At 58.7% G+C, this 15,053-nt stretch overlaps 1 protein-coding gene across 2 annotated transcripts in view; it reads right to left on the bottom strand.

The window, feature by feature from the left end:
• Nucleotides 1–15,053, bottom strand: part of LOC109294795 (GRAM domain-containing protein 3-like) — a 34,546-nt gene that overhangs the window by 7,863 nt on the left and 11,630 nt on the right. Inside the window, exons 1-10 of one of the 2 annotated variants that reach the window (XM_019513271.1) lie at nt 10,151–10,391; nt 6,753–6,890; nt 6,230–6,311; nt 5,710–5,779; nt 5,520–5,623; nt 3,982–4,080; nt 2,850–2,921; nt 2,267–2,341; nt 1,273–1,336; nt 383–451 (exon numbers count right to left, since the gene is read on the bottom strand). In XM_019513271.1, coding sequence (XP_019368816.1) covers nt 383–451; nt 1,273–1,336; nt 2,267–2,341; nt 2,850–2,921; nt 3,982–4,080; nt 5,520–5,623; nt 5,710–5,779; nt 6,230–6,311; nt 6,753–6,890; nt 10,151–10,257 — 880 coding nt within the window. In that variant the 5' untranslated portion in view covers nt 10,258–10,391. Of the gene's footprint in view, nt 1–382; nt 452–1,272; nt 1,337–2,266; nt 2,342–2,849; nt 2,922–3,981; nt 4,081–5,519; nt 5,624–5,709; nt 5,780–6,229; nt 6,312–6,752; nt 6,891–10,150; nt 10,392–15,053 lie in introns of those variants that run through there. The other variant, XM_019513272.1, reaches the window with a different exon arrangement.

Here is a 15,053-nt window from a genome sequence, read left to right as displayed (position 1 = left end):
TGACTGACAGCAGGTTAGCACCTGGTTTCAAAGCTGTGGCAGGCCTAGCAAGGGGGCATGGCCATGCCACTGTCAAGCAGTCACTGTGACAGAGAAGAACACATAGCCCAGGGTACACATAGGGTTTGCAGGACAAGCTGGCACTGGGGGGCACCAATGGAGACCCTGTTTCCCACTATTCAGAGTAGCACATGTTGCAATCTCCTGGGCCAGCTGAGCTGATGCCTAGTGTCTGTGCAAAGGATGGGTGCTGGGGAGGTGGCCTGGTGACACATCCCCACAGGGTGGGTGGTGCAGTGCCCAGCAGGACAGGGCCTGCGGAGGTGGCCCCCACCCTCACCCACCCCAGGGCTGTGACTCTTGGCCCAGAGGGCCCGCTCACCTTTGCTCAGAGCCACTGAGTGCTTGCCCACATCCTCCTTCATCCTGTTCTGCTTTGGCCTGGGCCCATCTGCACACACAACAGGATCCCCTTCACTGAGTGCTCCACGTGCCCAGCAGAAGCCAAGTGCAGGGGTGTCCCCCCACCCAGGGAGGTCAGTGCACCAGCTGGGGAGGGCAGGGCAGTGACATATGTGACCGCAGGCACTGACGTAAGAGGGATCCTGCTCTCCAGTGTGGGCTGGGGCAGTCCATGTTCCTAGACCTGGCACACAGAGCCTGCAGTCAGGAGCTCTGGTGACTGCAGGACAGTGGGAGTGGGAAGGGAGAGAGGGGTGCTGCATGCGTGTGTGTGTGTGTATGGTTGTGCCTCCCCAAAGGGGCTGTGGAGCAGGCTGGTCAGACTCCTTCCAGCCAGAACACTTGGGTGATGGTCCTGGCATGAAAGTCAGGCTGTGTGGCTGATGGGCACAGCATGGCTCTGAGCAGCATGGTTCTGTGCAAATGAGTGCATTTTCAAGGAGAAGCATGCTCCCAAACTGGGTGCAGAATGTGAAAGACTGCAAATAGGAACCAAAGTGCATGTGCCTGCCTGTGAGCGAGGCTTTCTGCATGTGCAAATGAGCGTGCATGGGTGCAAATGAGCATGCATGAGTGCAAAGACATATGCACACGAATGCACATACAGCTGAGCATGCAGCCTGTGTGCAAATGTGCATGTACATGCACAGACAATAGTTGTGCAAGTGAACTCTCATTAGTATGGCTACACATGGAAATGAGTGTGAGTGAATGAGAGTTGAGCTGTGTGCAGGCACACGTGTGAAGGCAAGAGGGGTCAGTGTACCAGGGTGCTGAAGCAGGTACCCAGCAGGGAGGGCCCAGCCTCACCTGGCGTGTCCAGGAGGCTGTCAGTCTCCTGCGGGTTGTGTTCCAGGTCTGACTGGCTTGAGGTCTGAAAGAGGAAATGTCGCTGGTCACAGAGGAGCCCTGCTCCCTCCTTCCACTGCTGCCACCCAGCCCTCCCCATCTCTCCCATCACTCCTGACGCTTGGTACTGACTAGCAAAAGCGAGGAGGGGTGACAGCCTGCAGGATCCAACACAGCCAGGCTTCCTGGCAAAGGGGACAGGCCCAGGGCCTCCAAAATGCTGGGCTGGTGCCAGGGCCCTGCTGCCTCTGGAGATTCCTCACCTGGCGCTTCCTGAGCCACCCGGGGACCTGGCTCTCTGGCATCTCTCTTGGGAGCCATGAAAGAGGGTCCTGGAGCCCTTTCCAAGCACTTGAAAGATGTTGGCAATGAGATCCTGGGTGTCAGTCATGCCTGAGCATGGGGTAAGGGGTGATCCCTCATTAGAGAGGGCTGCCATGGAGGCTGGGGTCAGCCTTGGGCTTGGATTTGGAGCCACCTCCCATCCTGGCACTCTTAGAATTGGCAGCCAGGCTGGTGCAGGTTCCCCACGGGGTCTTTTAAACCAGGGCAGCCCAAAGGATGGGCAGGTGAGGGCAAAGATCCCACAGCAAAGCACAGGCATCACCAGCACTGCTGCCCAGTGAGCCAGCTCCACTCCCAGCCCGGGACCCGGGCAAGGCAGCAGTAGTTCAGGGAGAGCCCCCAGCTGGTGGGTGGCCCTAGGAAGGGCCCAAGCCAGGTCAGTGCCTTGAGCAAAGGGCTGGAAATAAGGCACCTGCCCTGTGTGAGCCTGCAGCAGGGTCTGGACCAGCCAGCACAGCAGGTCCAGCTAGAGCGTGGGGCCCCTGCCAGACTCCTGGAGCAGCACCCCCAGCTCTAATGAAACCAGTGCCAGCAGCAGCAGCACCAGCCTAGACCCCTTGGCCTAGTGCCCAGCCGCTAGTCAGGGCAGAGCGGGTGTTTTCAGCCGTACCAGAGGCTTCTTGAGGAGGTGCTCGGGGCTGGCGATGGTTGGTGTGGCTGTGGGGCTGCTGTTCCTGCTCTCGTCCTAGAACAACAAGAAGTCGGGGGGTCACAGTGGGGACATACGCCAGGTCACCAAGGCCAAGGGGGGCTCTATGCAGCTGCTGGGCGATGCTTCCCCCAAACAAGGAGCCCCAGGAGCATTCACCTCCGGGGATTTCATCCTCATCTCCCCCCTCTGGCTCAGAGATAACTGCAGAGTGTGTGCGCTAGGGCCAGGCCTGAGGGGCTCCAGCCGAGCTGTGAGGAAAGGGAGCAGATGAACTGTCTGGGCTGCTGAGGGGCCTCCCCAGAGCTGCAGCCATGAGAGGAGCCCCTGGGGGTCAGGATGGAGGGGCGGCAGCCCCACGAGGCGACACGCCAGAGGGGCAGTGGGGGGTAGTGGGCTGCAAGCCATGCAGTGCTGTGCAAGACGGCAGCTGGCCAGCACTAGCCACACAGGGACACGCCGCCCCACCTCCCCATGAGTATTAATGTACAGGCGGGACAGGGACATGGAGACCAGACATGAGGGCAGCCGGCTCGGTCCCTACCTGCAGGTGTTTGCAGACTGATCTCAGCAGCTGGTAGGTGGCTTCCCGGGTGCGCAGCGACACGAAGAGAAACTGCCCAGGTAGGGCAGGGGACAGGTCAGTGTTGGCCGGACTCCACTGGAGAGCCGCTTCTGCAGCGCTTGCTCCCCCCAGACCCTCCCGCCCGGAGCCAGGGGTGGTTTTTAGCAACCAGTACATCTGTTGAAAATTGCAGTTTCCATGGTCCCCAAAGTGCTCGGGAATTTGGGTCAAATTGGCCAAATGTTGCTGGAAAATATTTCTCAGGGCCAGACAGGTGCCTCCCTTGATCCAACAGCCCAGGGTTTGGAGCACTCTCCTGGCAAGCGGGAGGGCTGGGCTCAGGTCACGGCTTTGCCCAGGATTTAAACCCACGTCTTGCAGGAGAGCGCCAGATGCCCAGGGAACACACCGTGCCGGGGTGAGCTCAATGTTCAACGTGAATTGGTAATTTAGCAGGTGCTGGAACGGGAACCCAGGTCCCACTCCCAGGGAATGGCCTAACCACTGGGCCGGACAGCTGTTCTGCCTCTCACTCTGTTTCAGCGGATAGTTAAGCATGTTACAGTTGAGCAGCCTCACTGGGAGCACCCCCAGCCCACAGCCGCGCGCGGCCTGCCAGGAGGGCTCTCCTGGGAGGTGGGTGATATTAGTTCAACCTCTCAGGCAGAGGCGGGCAGTGAGACTTTGTGCATCACCTCCTGGGAAAGGGCCACAGCCCCAGGGTCAAAGGGAAACAGCATTCTTGTTATCCATTTTGGTTTGGGAAACAACCCACATCTTTCAAAGAAATTTGGTTCAATCCAAACCAATTTCCCTCCTGACATTTCCTTGCATTTGCTGGACCCAAACCACCAACTGTCTCCACAACCCTCCTCCCTGTGTTCACTGCTTCCCCTCCTGTAACACTGGCACCACTTTGCCACCTCTCCCCAGGCTCCCACTCGCTCTTCTCCCACCCCGTCAGCCCGTCTCTCCGGCCTCGTCTTTGCCGATGCTTAGCAAGGAGCTCTGCCATGTTGCCAAACTTCAGCTGCCTGCTGCCAAGAACAGGGCATGCTCTGCTCCAGAGGCCCTGAGGATGTGGTGCCACACAATTCACACCTGCTCTTACCTTCTCGCCTTCCACCGTCCGGATGCTGAGCGCGTTGGGCACCAGGAGCGCAGTGTTGGCCTTCTTGAAGATGGTGATGGATGAGACAGGAATCACCACCTGAGCCAGCATAGAAGAGCAATAAGCAAAGGGTTAATGGCGCGATGCTGAATCCATCAAACCCTGCAGCGGGGATGGGGTGGGGAGCACAGGCCTGGCACAGAGAAGCCTGGAACGTGCCCAGTGCGGCCGGGGCTCCAGAATCCCTCCTGCGGGCACCGGGCAGGCTGGAGGAGTCGGCCCCCACCATTGCCTGTGTCAGCGGAGGGGCCAGGCCGGTGCAGGAAGGCTGAAGCCCCCTCAGGGCTGCCACCCTCGGCGCTGGCAAACCGTCCTGAGCATGAGCTGTGGCCGGCTCCTGCAGCACGCAGATGAGAGCACCAGGTCCCTCAAGCAGACCCCCGGCACTGAGCTGTCGCTCTGGCCCCCTGCCGTAGCCCTGGCACAGACCCGCTGCAGGGAGATCGAGTGCCCACTCCGCAAGCTCTGAGATCATAGGCCCATCACACAGCTGCATTGGACAGGGAGCGGCATGAGGACTCAGCAGGGTCTTCACCGCTTTCCAGGGCAGCTGCTGCAGGCTCTGCCCGCCATGGGGAGCCATCACAACGCTCTGCCAAGCTAACAGGCCCCTGCTGCCAAGCTAGACGTCCTGAGGGCAGCCGCGGGGAGAAGAGAACAGCTCTGGGGCCAAGCCCGCAGGCAGAGGGTTTGGCCCACGGGGGCGAGGGGACAGATAAACTATACAAACCCATGCACAACTGTCCACACCACACACCGCCATCCCTTGACCCCACAACACTGTCCTCCACCCCTTAGGCTCTCCCCCACACGTCACATGCATCAACATCCTCTCACACTACCCAAGCCCCCAGCCCACACACACGACGCCATCCCCATACCCGACACACCACTGTTTCCCCTGTACACACCACCCACACACACTCACACAGCACCCTCCCGGTACAACACACTCAACACACTACACCCCCCCCACACCATTCATACACCATCAACCCTCCACACCGCATGCACCGTGCACACACACCAGTGTGCCCCAAACCACTCCATGTGCCCCCACCCCCTCATACCACACCCCCCTACACATGCCACCATCCCCAGCAGCACCCCCTCCAAGTTCATCACCGTCCCCTGCTAACATGCACTCTTGTCCCATCACGCCACACACAGCCCTCCCCCATGACCTGACTTCCCCCACACGACACGCACACCATGCAACAACCACCATCCTCCCATACAGCACACCCCACCCCATCGCCCTGCGCACTACACCAAGTGCCATCTCCCCCACAACACAATCCTCCATTCTTTACTCTCACTGCTCCCCACAGTCCCACACTCACCCCAGACAACTCCCCCAACACACACACACACACACTTTTCCCACATGACTCACACTACTAACAGGTGCTAAGAGCCCCCGGGGCACTGCACGGGGTCAGCGACCCCTGGACAGCTGCCAGCCCGGCGGGTCGCACCTTGACGTCCTTGAGCAGCATGCTGCAGTGGAAGCAGATGTAGTTTTGCGACACGTAGAGGCGGCCATGGTAGGGCACTTCCTTCTGCCAGGCACATGAAAAACCTGTGGGCCAGGGAGAGGGGGGCCAGGATTAGCGGGAGTGCCAGAGCAGCACCAGTGTGGTAGGGAGCAGGAGGAGCAGCACTCACTGTCAAGCAGGGCCTCCTCCTCGGGGATGTCCTTGAAGGCCTTGTGGAAGCTCACCATGCGCTTGACCAGCTGGGGACAGAACAGAGGGGACGCTCAGCCCTGCACAATCTGGCCCCACAGCTGGCAAGTCTCAGCATGGGGCCTAGGCTGAGCCGCGGCATAGGGGGAGGCAATATTGGGGGATTGCCCCAATAGCTCTGGGGCAATCTCTAAATCTGCCTTGAAACTACGGCACATCCCTCCCCTGACTCCACGTGGGTGGAGGGAAGAGTCCGCAGATGTGATCAGCAACATTTGCCCAGGCCAGGCCAACATGGGGGTGTTTATGCAGAAAAAGTCCTGGCTGGCTTTGAGAAGGGCCCAGCGGGACGATGTTACACCCGCTGGGCCCAGGAGATCCAGCCCATCAGCAGCTGGCCAGGTCCCAGTTCAACCCGATGCCCATGGGCAGGCAAAGCCAACTCATCCCACCCACATCCCAGCCCCAGAGCAAGGAGTCCAGCCCAGGCAGAGACCCACCGAAGAAGAGGAATTCTTTTGCTTTCCCAAGACCAAGTCCTTTTCAGGCTCTTTGGAGTAGGACGGGTCATAGGTCTTTGATCTGAAAGAAACCAGGAGCCAAACATCAACACCAGCAGAGCCCTAGGCAGGGGGTACAGCTGCAGGCAGACGAGTGTGTGCAATGGCATGTGTGTGCACACGTGCTGCATGGCAGGGCTGGCTCTGTGGAGCAGTCTGGCCAAACCCACAGGATCATGACAGGCACGCACACGCTGGAAGCATATTTGTCCTGGGGAACATGAGGGGATGGGCTGCGGGGATGGTCTTTGCACAAAGGTTGTGCAAAGGGAAGCAATAGAGAATGGGCCAAGAGGAAACCTGAGAGGTGGTGAATTCAGCTGGTGCCACTGGGACAGCAGGCCAGGCCCAGGGTCTGCTGGCATCTGAGATGGCAGGGAGGTGCTCTGGGCCTTAGAAATGAAAGGAGGGGGCAGCCTGGTTTGTGGGAGCCCACAGCTCCTCGGGAAGGAAGGGACCTCACCTGGCGAGCAAGGCGTGTTTCCCTGGCTGCAAGACTTCGCTCCTAGTCTCTTCCAGGCTCTGCCATTTCTTCTGCTCCAAAACCTTCTTTTTGCTCTTCTTGGCTTTTCCAGATGGCACAGCTGGGTTGGCCAGGCAGCTGGGGAGGGCAAAGGCCAAGTCAGGGGTCACTTCCACAGCGCGAAGCCCTCTCCTGCCCCCTCACCAAGGGCGGGGTGAGCAAGGGGCCCAGCTGGTGCTGCAGGCTAATGTGCCAGCCCAGGGGACCAGCGCAGGAAGCACGGCTCGCTTACATCCCGGTGCTGCCCAAGCCCTGGTGCGCAGGCTGCCCGCAGCTCCCCTCCCGTGCCCCAGCCCGGCTCCGCATCACAGGACGGGCACTGGTCGCAGCCCACCCCAGACATGGGGCTGGGTCTCTGTTCCCTCTCCCTAGGAACAGGAGGGCAGGTCTCAGCTCAGGCCACCCAGGAGCTAGAAGGACATATCTGTGCGTGCCACTCCCGTGGCAATATGATGCCAGCTGCCTCCCTCCCCGTGCTGCTCCCCAGATTTCTGCAGTCTCTCACGTCAGAGTGGGGGCCTGAGAAAGCCCCTGCTGTGACTCTCCTCCCTGCTCACACCACAGGCAGCCTGGGGCGGAGGGGCTACATCGCTCTGCTAAAGCCTCTCCAGTAAGTAGCTCACCTCCTTGCCAGGGCTTGAGCCTTCCCCAGGGATGAGCTACCCTGCAATCAAGGCTCGGGGTGGGCTCACCAAGGCCCAGGCTCTGCTGGGTTCATTTCTACTAGCTATTGAGCCCCTTTGCCCCTGGGGGGCCTGAAGGGATCAGAATACCCCTGCAGGGCTTGGAGTCAGGCTGAGAAGCCGGAGCCATGTGCCAAGAAGCACCTGAGGAGCTTGGGGGAGCCTCACTACAGCAGAGCAAGGGGCCAGCAGGACCCTCCATCCCAGGCCACGCTGTGTCAGACTGCCCCGATCCCCGTGCTGCTGTGACGTGGCACAACTGTCCCACTGGCTGTAGGTGTCCCTCTGTCTCCTGCTCACTAGTGATCCTCGCTCCAGCATCAGGGCAGCAGCATTACCTGTATTTTACCAAAGGGGTGACAGAGGCACAAGAAGGGGGAGTGAGTCACCCACAGTCACCCAGGTCACCTAAGTGCCTAGTTGAGGCTGCACCTAGCAGGCGCCCTCAGTCTCCCCACGATGCAAACAGATCAGCTGGGACACCGAGGAGTGCTGTGACAGGCCCATGGTGACGCACCAGGTTGGGGACAGGGATAGAAACAGAACCCAGGTGTCCCAAGTTGCCCTCCTGCTCCCTGGCACTGGCCCATGCCACATCCTCACACATGACATCAGCAGGCATCGGCAGTGGTGATGCAACGAGACCGCTTGTGCTTCCTGCCCTCCCGACTTTCCAGAGTGTTGCACTGGGTCTGTTCTCCCATGTGCTGCCCCACAACACTTTAGGCACTCTCAATCAAACCTCCCCGTCATTAGAGGGAGTTACCTGAGCTGAGCTGTAATTATTATCTGCAAGTCATAATAAACCGGCTCCTAGACAATTGGTTTCATCTTATATAATCCCCATTTGTGTGCAAGAGGACAACAGACCCCAGGCAGAATCACGAGACAGGCAAAGTGCAAAGGGGCAGCGCTGGGCAAGGGGTCAGAGTTTCAGATCCTAGATTTCTCAGCACAGAGAAGGGAGCAGACCTTCCTGCATCAGGGCATGGGCCCACCTCTCATCAGGGCTGTCTTGAGGGGAACAGATATTTCAGCCCTTTGGCTGAAGCAGCTGGTGCCGCCACGGTTGCAAGTGGCATTCTGGGCTGCGAAGCTCCTCCATCTCCCCGACAGGCTGGAGGGAAGTCTGTCTGGACCTGGACACCGGGGCTTGGCCCCTCAGCCTGTCTCCTATGAAGTCTGCAAACAGTAGCTGATATCATGTGCTACAGATGGGCACTGGAGACCACAACTCCTGGCTCCCAGCTCTGCCTCCCCCCCCACTCACACATCCACTGGGAGTCCACATCCCTCTTGACCCAACCCCCATTCACACCAGGATCCCAGGTCACATTAAGCCCTGCCCTCTGCATAGGACCGGACCCACCAGCAGCTGCCGGAGGTGGAGCTGACTGATGACCCCACTAATCGCTGCCGGAGGTGGAGCTGACTGATGACCCCACTAATCCCTGCCGAGTTTCGCTGCTGCCTGGAGCCCTGGGCACCTCCCAGGGCAGGTGGGACTGGGATTTTCAGTACACAGTTGCGGGAGACCTGATGGGACTAGCAAGAAGCCACACTCAGATCCAGCTGCAGCATTTCAGGAAGGAGGGAAGGAAGAGCCCAAGGCTAGATGCCCCCAGGACATGGGACACCTGGGGTCACACTCCTGCTCTGCCCCAGGCTTCCTGTGCACCCTGGGCAAGTAGTCCTGGCCCTGTGTCTAAGCCAGGGGCTAAATACACCAGGCCTGCAAGGAGCCCAGCCTTTGGTAATGGGCACCCAGTAAATACCTTGGATAGAGCAGAAAGCTTTGCTGGGAGCCAGGTGGGAGGTTCACAGAAGGGCAGCAATTTCTACCTCATTATCTCAGTGCTCCTCCTATCCGGCAGCCCTGGGGGGAATCCTGGCGTGCCAGCAGCTTCCCACCTTACTCACATCCTGCAGGGAAAACTTCACTTCCTCCATGTGGTCTGTGGGACAGACTCCACCAGCACCCACAGCTCTCCCTGCCCAGCGGTGCCGGGCAGCTGTGGCACTGGGGGAGTCTTCTGCTTCCTCCAATACGACAAGAACCACCCTCCCACCCTGCTGGATCCTTCCACTGGAGGCTGAATTCTCCCTGCCACCGGTCACCGGCTGCGCCTGGGTATTTATAGCCCTGTGGGAGATCTCAGGCTTCTTTGGGAAACCACTGCCTGATGCTGTGGGCTAGAGCAGGGGACGGTGGCACAGGACTCCTGGGCTCTGTGCCCTGCTTGGGGAGGGCACGTGGTCTCGTAGCTATGCCAGGGAGTGTGTCAGGGCTCCTGCCTTCTCCTCCCAGCTGTGATGCTGGCTTGCCATGATGCAAGTCTGCCACATAGGATTGAGCAAGCCCCCCTCAGCCTCCCCGCTGCTCAGAAAGCCTCTGGAGTAACAGGAAATGTGGTCTGTGCAAAGGGCTTTCAAGTTCCTCCTGTCTGCTGCCAGTGGCGAGGAAACAGGAAGGGGAGCAGGAGCAGTGCTGAGGGCGGCAGAGTTTGGATCTGGATCTGGGCCTCTCCAGGGGGTGTGCAGTGCAGAGCTGTGCCTTCCCCCATGCCCTCCCATGCCCCAGGCCCTGCCCATGGGCCAAAGCACCCTCCTCCCCGACTCCAGCAGAACCCAGCGGAGCTGATCCATGCCCTGTACCTCGTCACTGGGAAAGCGGAGATCCCAGGTCCTGCCCTGACTCCCAGCTTAACCATCCCAGCTGCCCCGGACTCCAGCTCACTCCTTCGGGCTCTGAGCAGCTCCATCTCCCTGCCTGTCTTCTCACTCCTCTGCCGGGCTCTGATGCTCCTCTAGTCCCTGCCCCTCAGCCCACATAGCCCAGCCTGCTACTCCTCCCAACTGGAGAGGAAGGGCGGGGATGCCCCACATCCAGCTCTAGGAGCTCACTTGCTGGGACCAGCTTAATCAAGTTCCTTGGGGAGGTGTCGTGCTCACATACTGTCTCCTTAAAGGGCTGGGCCAGCCCAGGAACATGCTGGGAGAGCCGACGGTACATGCTCCACCAGCACATTCCTCCCCGGTGACTCCAGGGCTGGGGCAGATCCTGTTGGAGCAGCTCTCTGGATCTGAGCGCAGAAACCAGGGGCTGTGGGCCCAGTGCTTGGAAACGACCTCAAATCCTCCCCAGAGCCCAGGTTGGGCCTCACAAGAACCAGTGCTTTCCCCGCGCCTTAAATCTCCACCTCTTGGAGTCACGTGAACTACCAGCTTTCTGTCTCTCCCAGCCGTGCAGCTGGTCCAGCAAAAAGAAACCACCCACAAAACTCCTTGCCTCTCGCAGCTTTGATTTAAACAGAGGAGTATGTTTGCAGCCCTCCAAAAACCAGGACCAGCGGGTCTTTGTCATTTTGCTTTTCTGTCTCAGCTTTTCTCTGGATATCCTGTCAAGAGGCATATCTCCTTCCTGCCTCTGAGACCTCCCGATGACCAGTCTATTAGATTAAGGCAGGATATGAGGTAGGATGATTATTTTTTTCCAAATGGTCTCTCAGTCCCCAGTGGCTTCCTCCATGGGGAGGGGGAAAACACAGCAAGCAGGAACAGCAAGTAAATACCTCCAGGGGCTGGGGGGGAAGGTAATTTATACTTGGGGGGGGAAGGTACAGCAGCTTATGGTATGTTCTTGTATGGGATGGGGAGGCAGCTCTACGACACTTTTATATGAACACAAGAGGGGCGATAGGAGCAGCTAGCCTCACAGCTCAGCATGCAAACAAGGACCAGATGCGGTGCACAGTAGGCTGGGGTCTGCCCCTGCCTGGAAAGAAATGGCCAGAAACCCAGCCAGGCTTCACTTGGACAGGACAGCCCAGATCCTCGGCCAGCAGCACACAGCCACGGTGTGGGTGGCATCACATCTGATCACCTTGGACGCCCAGCCCAGATGGGCAGGAGTCTATTTGCAGCTACCCAGGGCCTCGGGCTCAGGAGCGGAGGAAAGCTCAGATTCCCGCCTCTGGACCCAGCGTGAAATGCCTTAACTGCTGTGCTCCCATGCCCGGCTCCTAGAGGCGCCGGCAGAGACGGTGACGCCACGGACTCCAAGTGACGCGAGTCCAGATTCGCCGAGTGCAGCTGGGAACAGGCCCAGGGCCAGCATCTGCCACATGGTGCACAGTGCCCCCCCACAAGAGTCTGGGAGAGGCGGGAGACCCGGAGATGTGGGCAGCACGTCACTGGGAGCCGGGTTGTGAAATACGTGCCTCCACCCCAGGCTGCGTAATGAGTCACTCAGAGAGACATGCTGTGCAGGGCCAAGGCAGCAGATTGGAGGCAGCAGGCGGTGCAGGCACCTGCTCCCAGGCCCCTGCGCTTTCCTCCGCTCTGTCGCAGCAGGGAAATGAGGGGCCAGGAAATGAAGCCCCTGTCCCAGCTCTCCTGGGCACTGCGCCTGCCCCAGTAAAAAGCAGGCAGGGCCTGGATGCTGAAGACAGGCTGTGCCAATGCACGTTGCTCCCAAGTGCTGGCTAAAGAAGATGTGCAATTCTGCCGCAGCCCATTAACCCTTTCATTCATTGCCCCGAAGTGAGCAGCCAAGCCCCTGCCACAAGGATGCTCATCCTTGCCACTACCCAATAATCAGTGACCTGGGCAGGGTGGAGAAGGCACCAGGTGAAAGCCTTCATGGAGAAGAAACAGCTACAGCCAGAAATCCTGCTGCGCTGTTGTGTTCCAGCCCAGAGACGGCTGCATTTGAGTAATGGGGCAGCTTGTCTATTGTAGCACTCAGGAGCCTGTTTCCCCCTTCCCATTCACCTGCCAAGCTACAAGTTAATGTATAACCACCTGGCCTAGATTTAGCAGGCACAAGCAGTGTATAGCAAGGAGCTAAATATACTCCTTGAATACTACCTGTGTTAACCCAAAAATGACAGCTCACCCGCATTCAGGATCCCTTTTGCTTTGTTGCCATCTGCTCAGGGAGTGATGAATTCAAACCTGTTCTCTGTGCGTCACATACCTTTCCCAGGCATCTGTGGTATATTTGGCCTCCTGCCTTCCCTGGGGAATTTCTATTTCTGGTGGTGTGAGTAGGAGGCCGGGTGGATCTGGGCTTTGGGGTTTTAAGCCAAAGCTTCCTAAGAACACAGAGGAGCCTGTTGTGCAATGCTGATTACCCTCCTGGGTCCCCGAAGGGCTGCAGAGAGGAGTGTGGGCACCCCCTGACCTGCCTGTGCTATTGCTATTTACTGGCGGGCTGTGGGAGCACCTAGGACCCAGCCAGGAATCAGCATCCCATAACACCTCTGCTGGTGTCAGGCAGGGCAAGCTGGGCTGATGGCATGGGGGGCATGCTGGGGGATTATCAACCATGGTAAGCCCTAAAGAAGTCCCTGAGTGGCCCTGGCAGAGGCGGCTGCTCCCTGCCTCCAGAAGGCAGCCAGAGTTGTCCCTTCCCGCTCTCAGCTATACATGGGCTCTGGGCAGCACAGGCCTGGCTGGCTGGATGTCACAGCGGAGGCTTGGCTGTACATGAAGGGACCGTGTGGAGCACAGATGATGGCTCAGGTCGCATGGCTGTCCTCATAAACTCCTAGAGTGGATCAACTTGCGGGGAACCATAAAAAGCCTGAAGGCAAAATCAGGTACACTGTGTTTGATGTGTCTGGTTGCAGGGAGCTGGGGACAGTAGTGTGAAGGTGGCGATGTAAGCCAGGAAGATTCACCTGGCAGCAGCAGCCCTCCATCACCCCAAGTGCAGATCCTGGGCACACGGCCCCCGAGCCTCCCGGGGTGCGTGCAGCTGCAGGAGCCTTGCCCCCCAGACAAGTCGCTCGCGGCTCAGTCCCGCATCCTGCCCCAGCTGTGCCGTGTTTGCCCCAGCCCCACTCCTTTCCTCACCGCTGCGTTAGCATCCCTTCCCACCCCTGCTGCAGCCACCAGAAGCCCGCGGCGGGGCTGACTTGTGGCCCTGCAGCGGCCCCATGTTTGAGGGGGCTAAGCCCTGTTAGCCACCCCCTTCCATCGCCTATGGCAGCCATCCTCCCCGCTCTGTTGCATAGCTGGGAGGATCTCCTCAGACCATGACCCCTGTCATTTCCTCCACTCAGCCTTTTGTACCACCCACGGTGCTGCTGGAAGCTCACATCATCCGGCCCTTGAAGTCACCCACTCCTGAAGCACTTGCCATCATTTGTCCTACGTCATCCATTGACGCTGCCTCTGTACTTACACCTTGCATCCACAGCGTGACCCTACCATTGACCGGCTAAGAAGTGCACGCATCCCTTTGTGTTCATGCCTTACTTCACTTCCCCTGTTTACCAGCGTGGAGTCCTCTCACTCTGTGACTTAGCCTGGAGACAACCTCATTTGTCAGACCAATATGTCTGCGCTGTGCCCCACACACAGGACCCCAGGCAGGGGTGATTTTTGGTTGTGACATTGATATTCATGTTAAATAAGCAATAATAATGTTATTGGAGCCCACTGCCAGTGCACTGCAGGGAAGCAGCTTCAGGAGGCAGATCTTATTCCGCTTGGCCTCCTGAAAATCCTTTCATGCATATGCTTTTGTAGCCTGCTGGTGAATACATTGGGTAGAGGAGCTATTCTTTAGCTGGAGAGACAGGTGTGTGCTTGTTGGGCTGATGGGTGAGAGCTCTAGTCCCATCTCCCCCTGCGCATGTCTCCAGGACTGTGTCTCTAGCATTCACCTTTGCCCACATGGTAGGGTCACAATGCAGGCTAGATCAGGGTTAGAAGGGGAGAAGGCAGCTCAAGGCTGGGTTTGAGCCTCTGTCGAGAGCTCAGCCTGAAGATCTCAGACTCACCCCCCCCGTTTGACAGAAAAGAGAAACAAGTCCCTTGAGTGTGCCCCAACGTCCTCTCTGCTTCCCCAGCCTGGAGCTCACATGGTGCTTTGCACCTTGCTCTCTGCACCTTCCGAGATAAATAGTTCCCAACCCCAGCCCAGGTGATTACCTGGGTATGTGCCATAAAGTCCGGTTCACAGCTCAGGCCGTGCACCCCCACACAAGGCAGCACACATACTGGGGGCAGAAGGGAGGAAGGAAGGAGCAGCCTGTGGCTCTGATGTCCTGCCTGGCCAATTCTTCAACTCCAGCCATATGTTGGTGAGGCTAAAAACCAGCCCAAGGGAAGGAAGGTCCAATCCGTTGGGTATGTGGCTGATCTCCAGTATCAGGCCTTGTGATGTGAGCAAGTATGGCAAGGCTGAGCACCAGGTTTCTTTGCAAAGAGGCTTGGTGCAGAGGCAGTGATCGGTGCCTTCCCCTCGTGGCTCTGACACCTGCAACTTCTGCATGGGGCCAGGTGAGAGCCTCATTTACCCACAGACTGGGGCAGGGGTCACCACAATGGGGGATGCCAGGAAGAGGTGGCATCCCCCCACAGCAGTCAGGGCAGACATGGAGCATCCCTCAGCCAATATCCATTTGACAATGGGGCTCTGGACCTGACAGGCAAGGTGCAGCCCAGGTGCTCAGGGCCATTGCAGCTGCCTCCCCATGGCTCTAGCACAGAAAAGGCACTGACAACCTTGCACCCAGTTGCATATGTAGAGGGGGCCAAGAGCCCA

Source organism: Gavialis gangeticus, unplaced genomic scaffold, assembly GCF_001723915.1.
Source record: "Gavialis gangeticus isolate Ggan-Ray unplaced genomic scaffold, GavGan_comp1, whole genome shotgun sequence".
Lineage (NCBI taxonomy): Eukaryota > Metazoa > Chordata > Crocodylia > Gavialidae > Gavialis > Gavialis gangeticus.
Note: the sequence above shows the minus strand (reverse complement) of the source record. Positions and strands in the feature narration are given on the sequence as shown.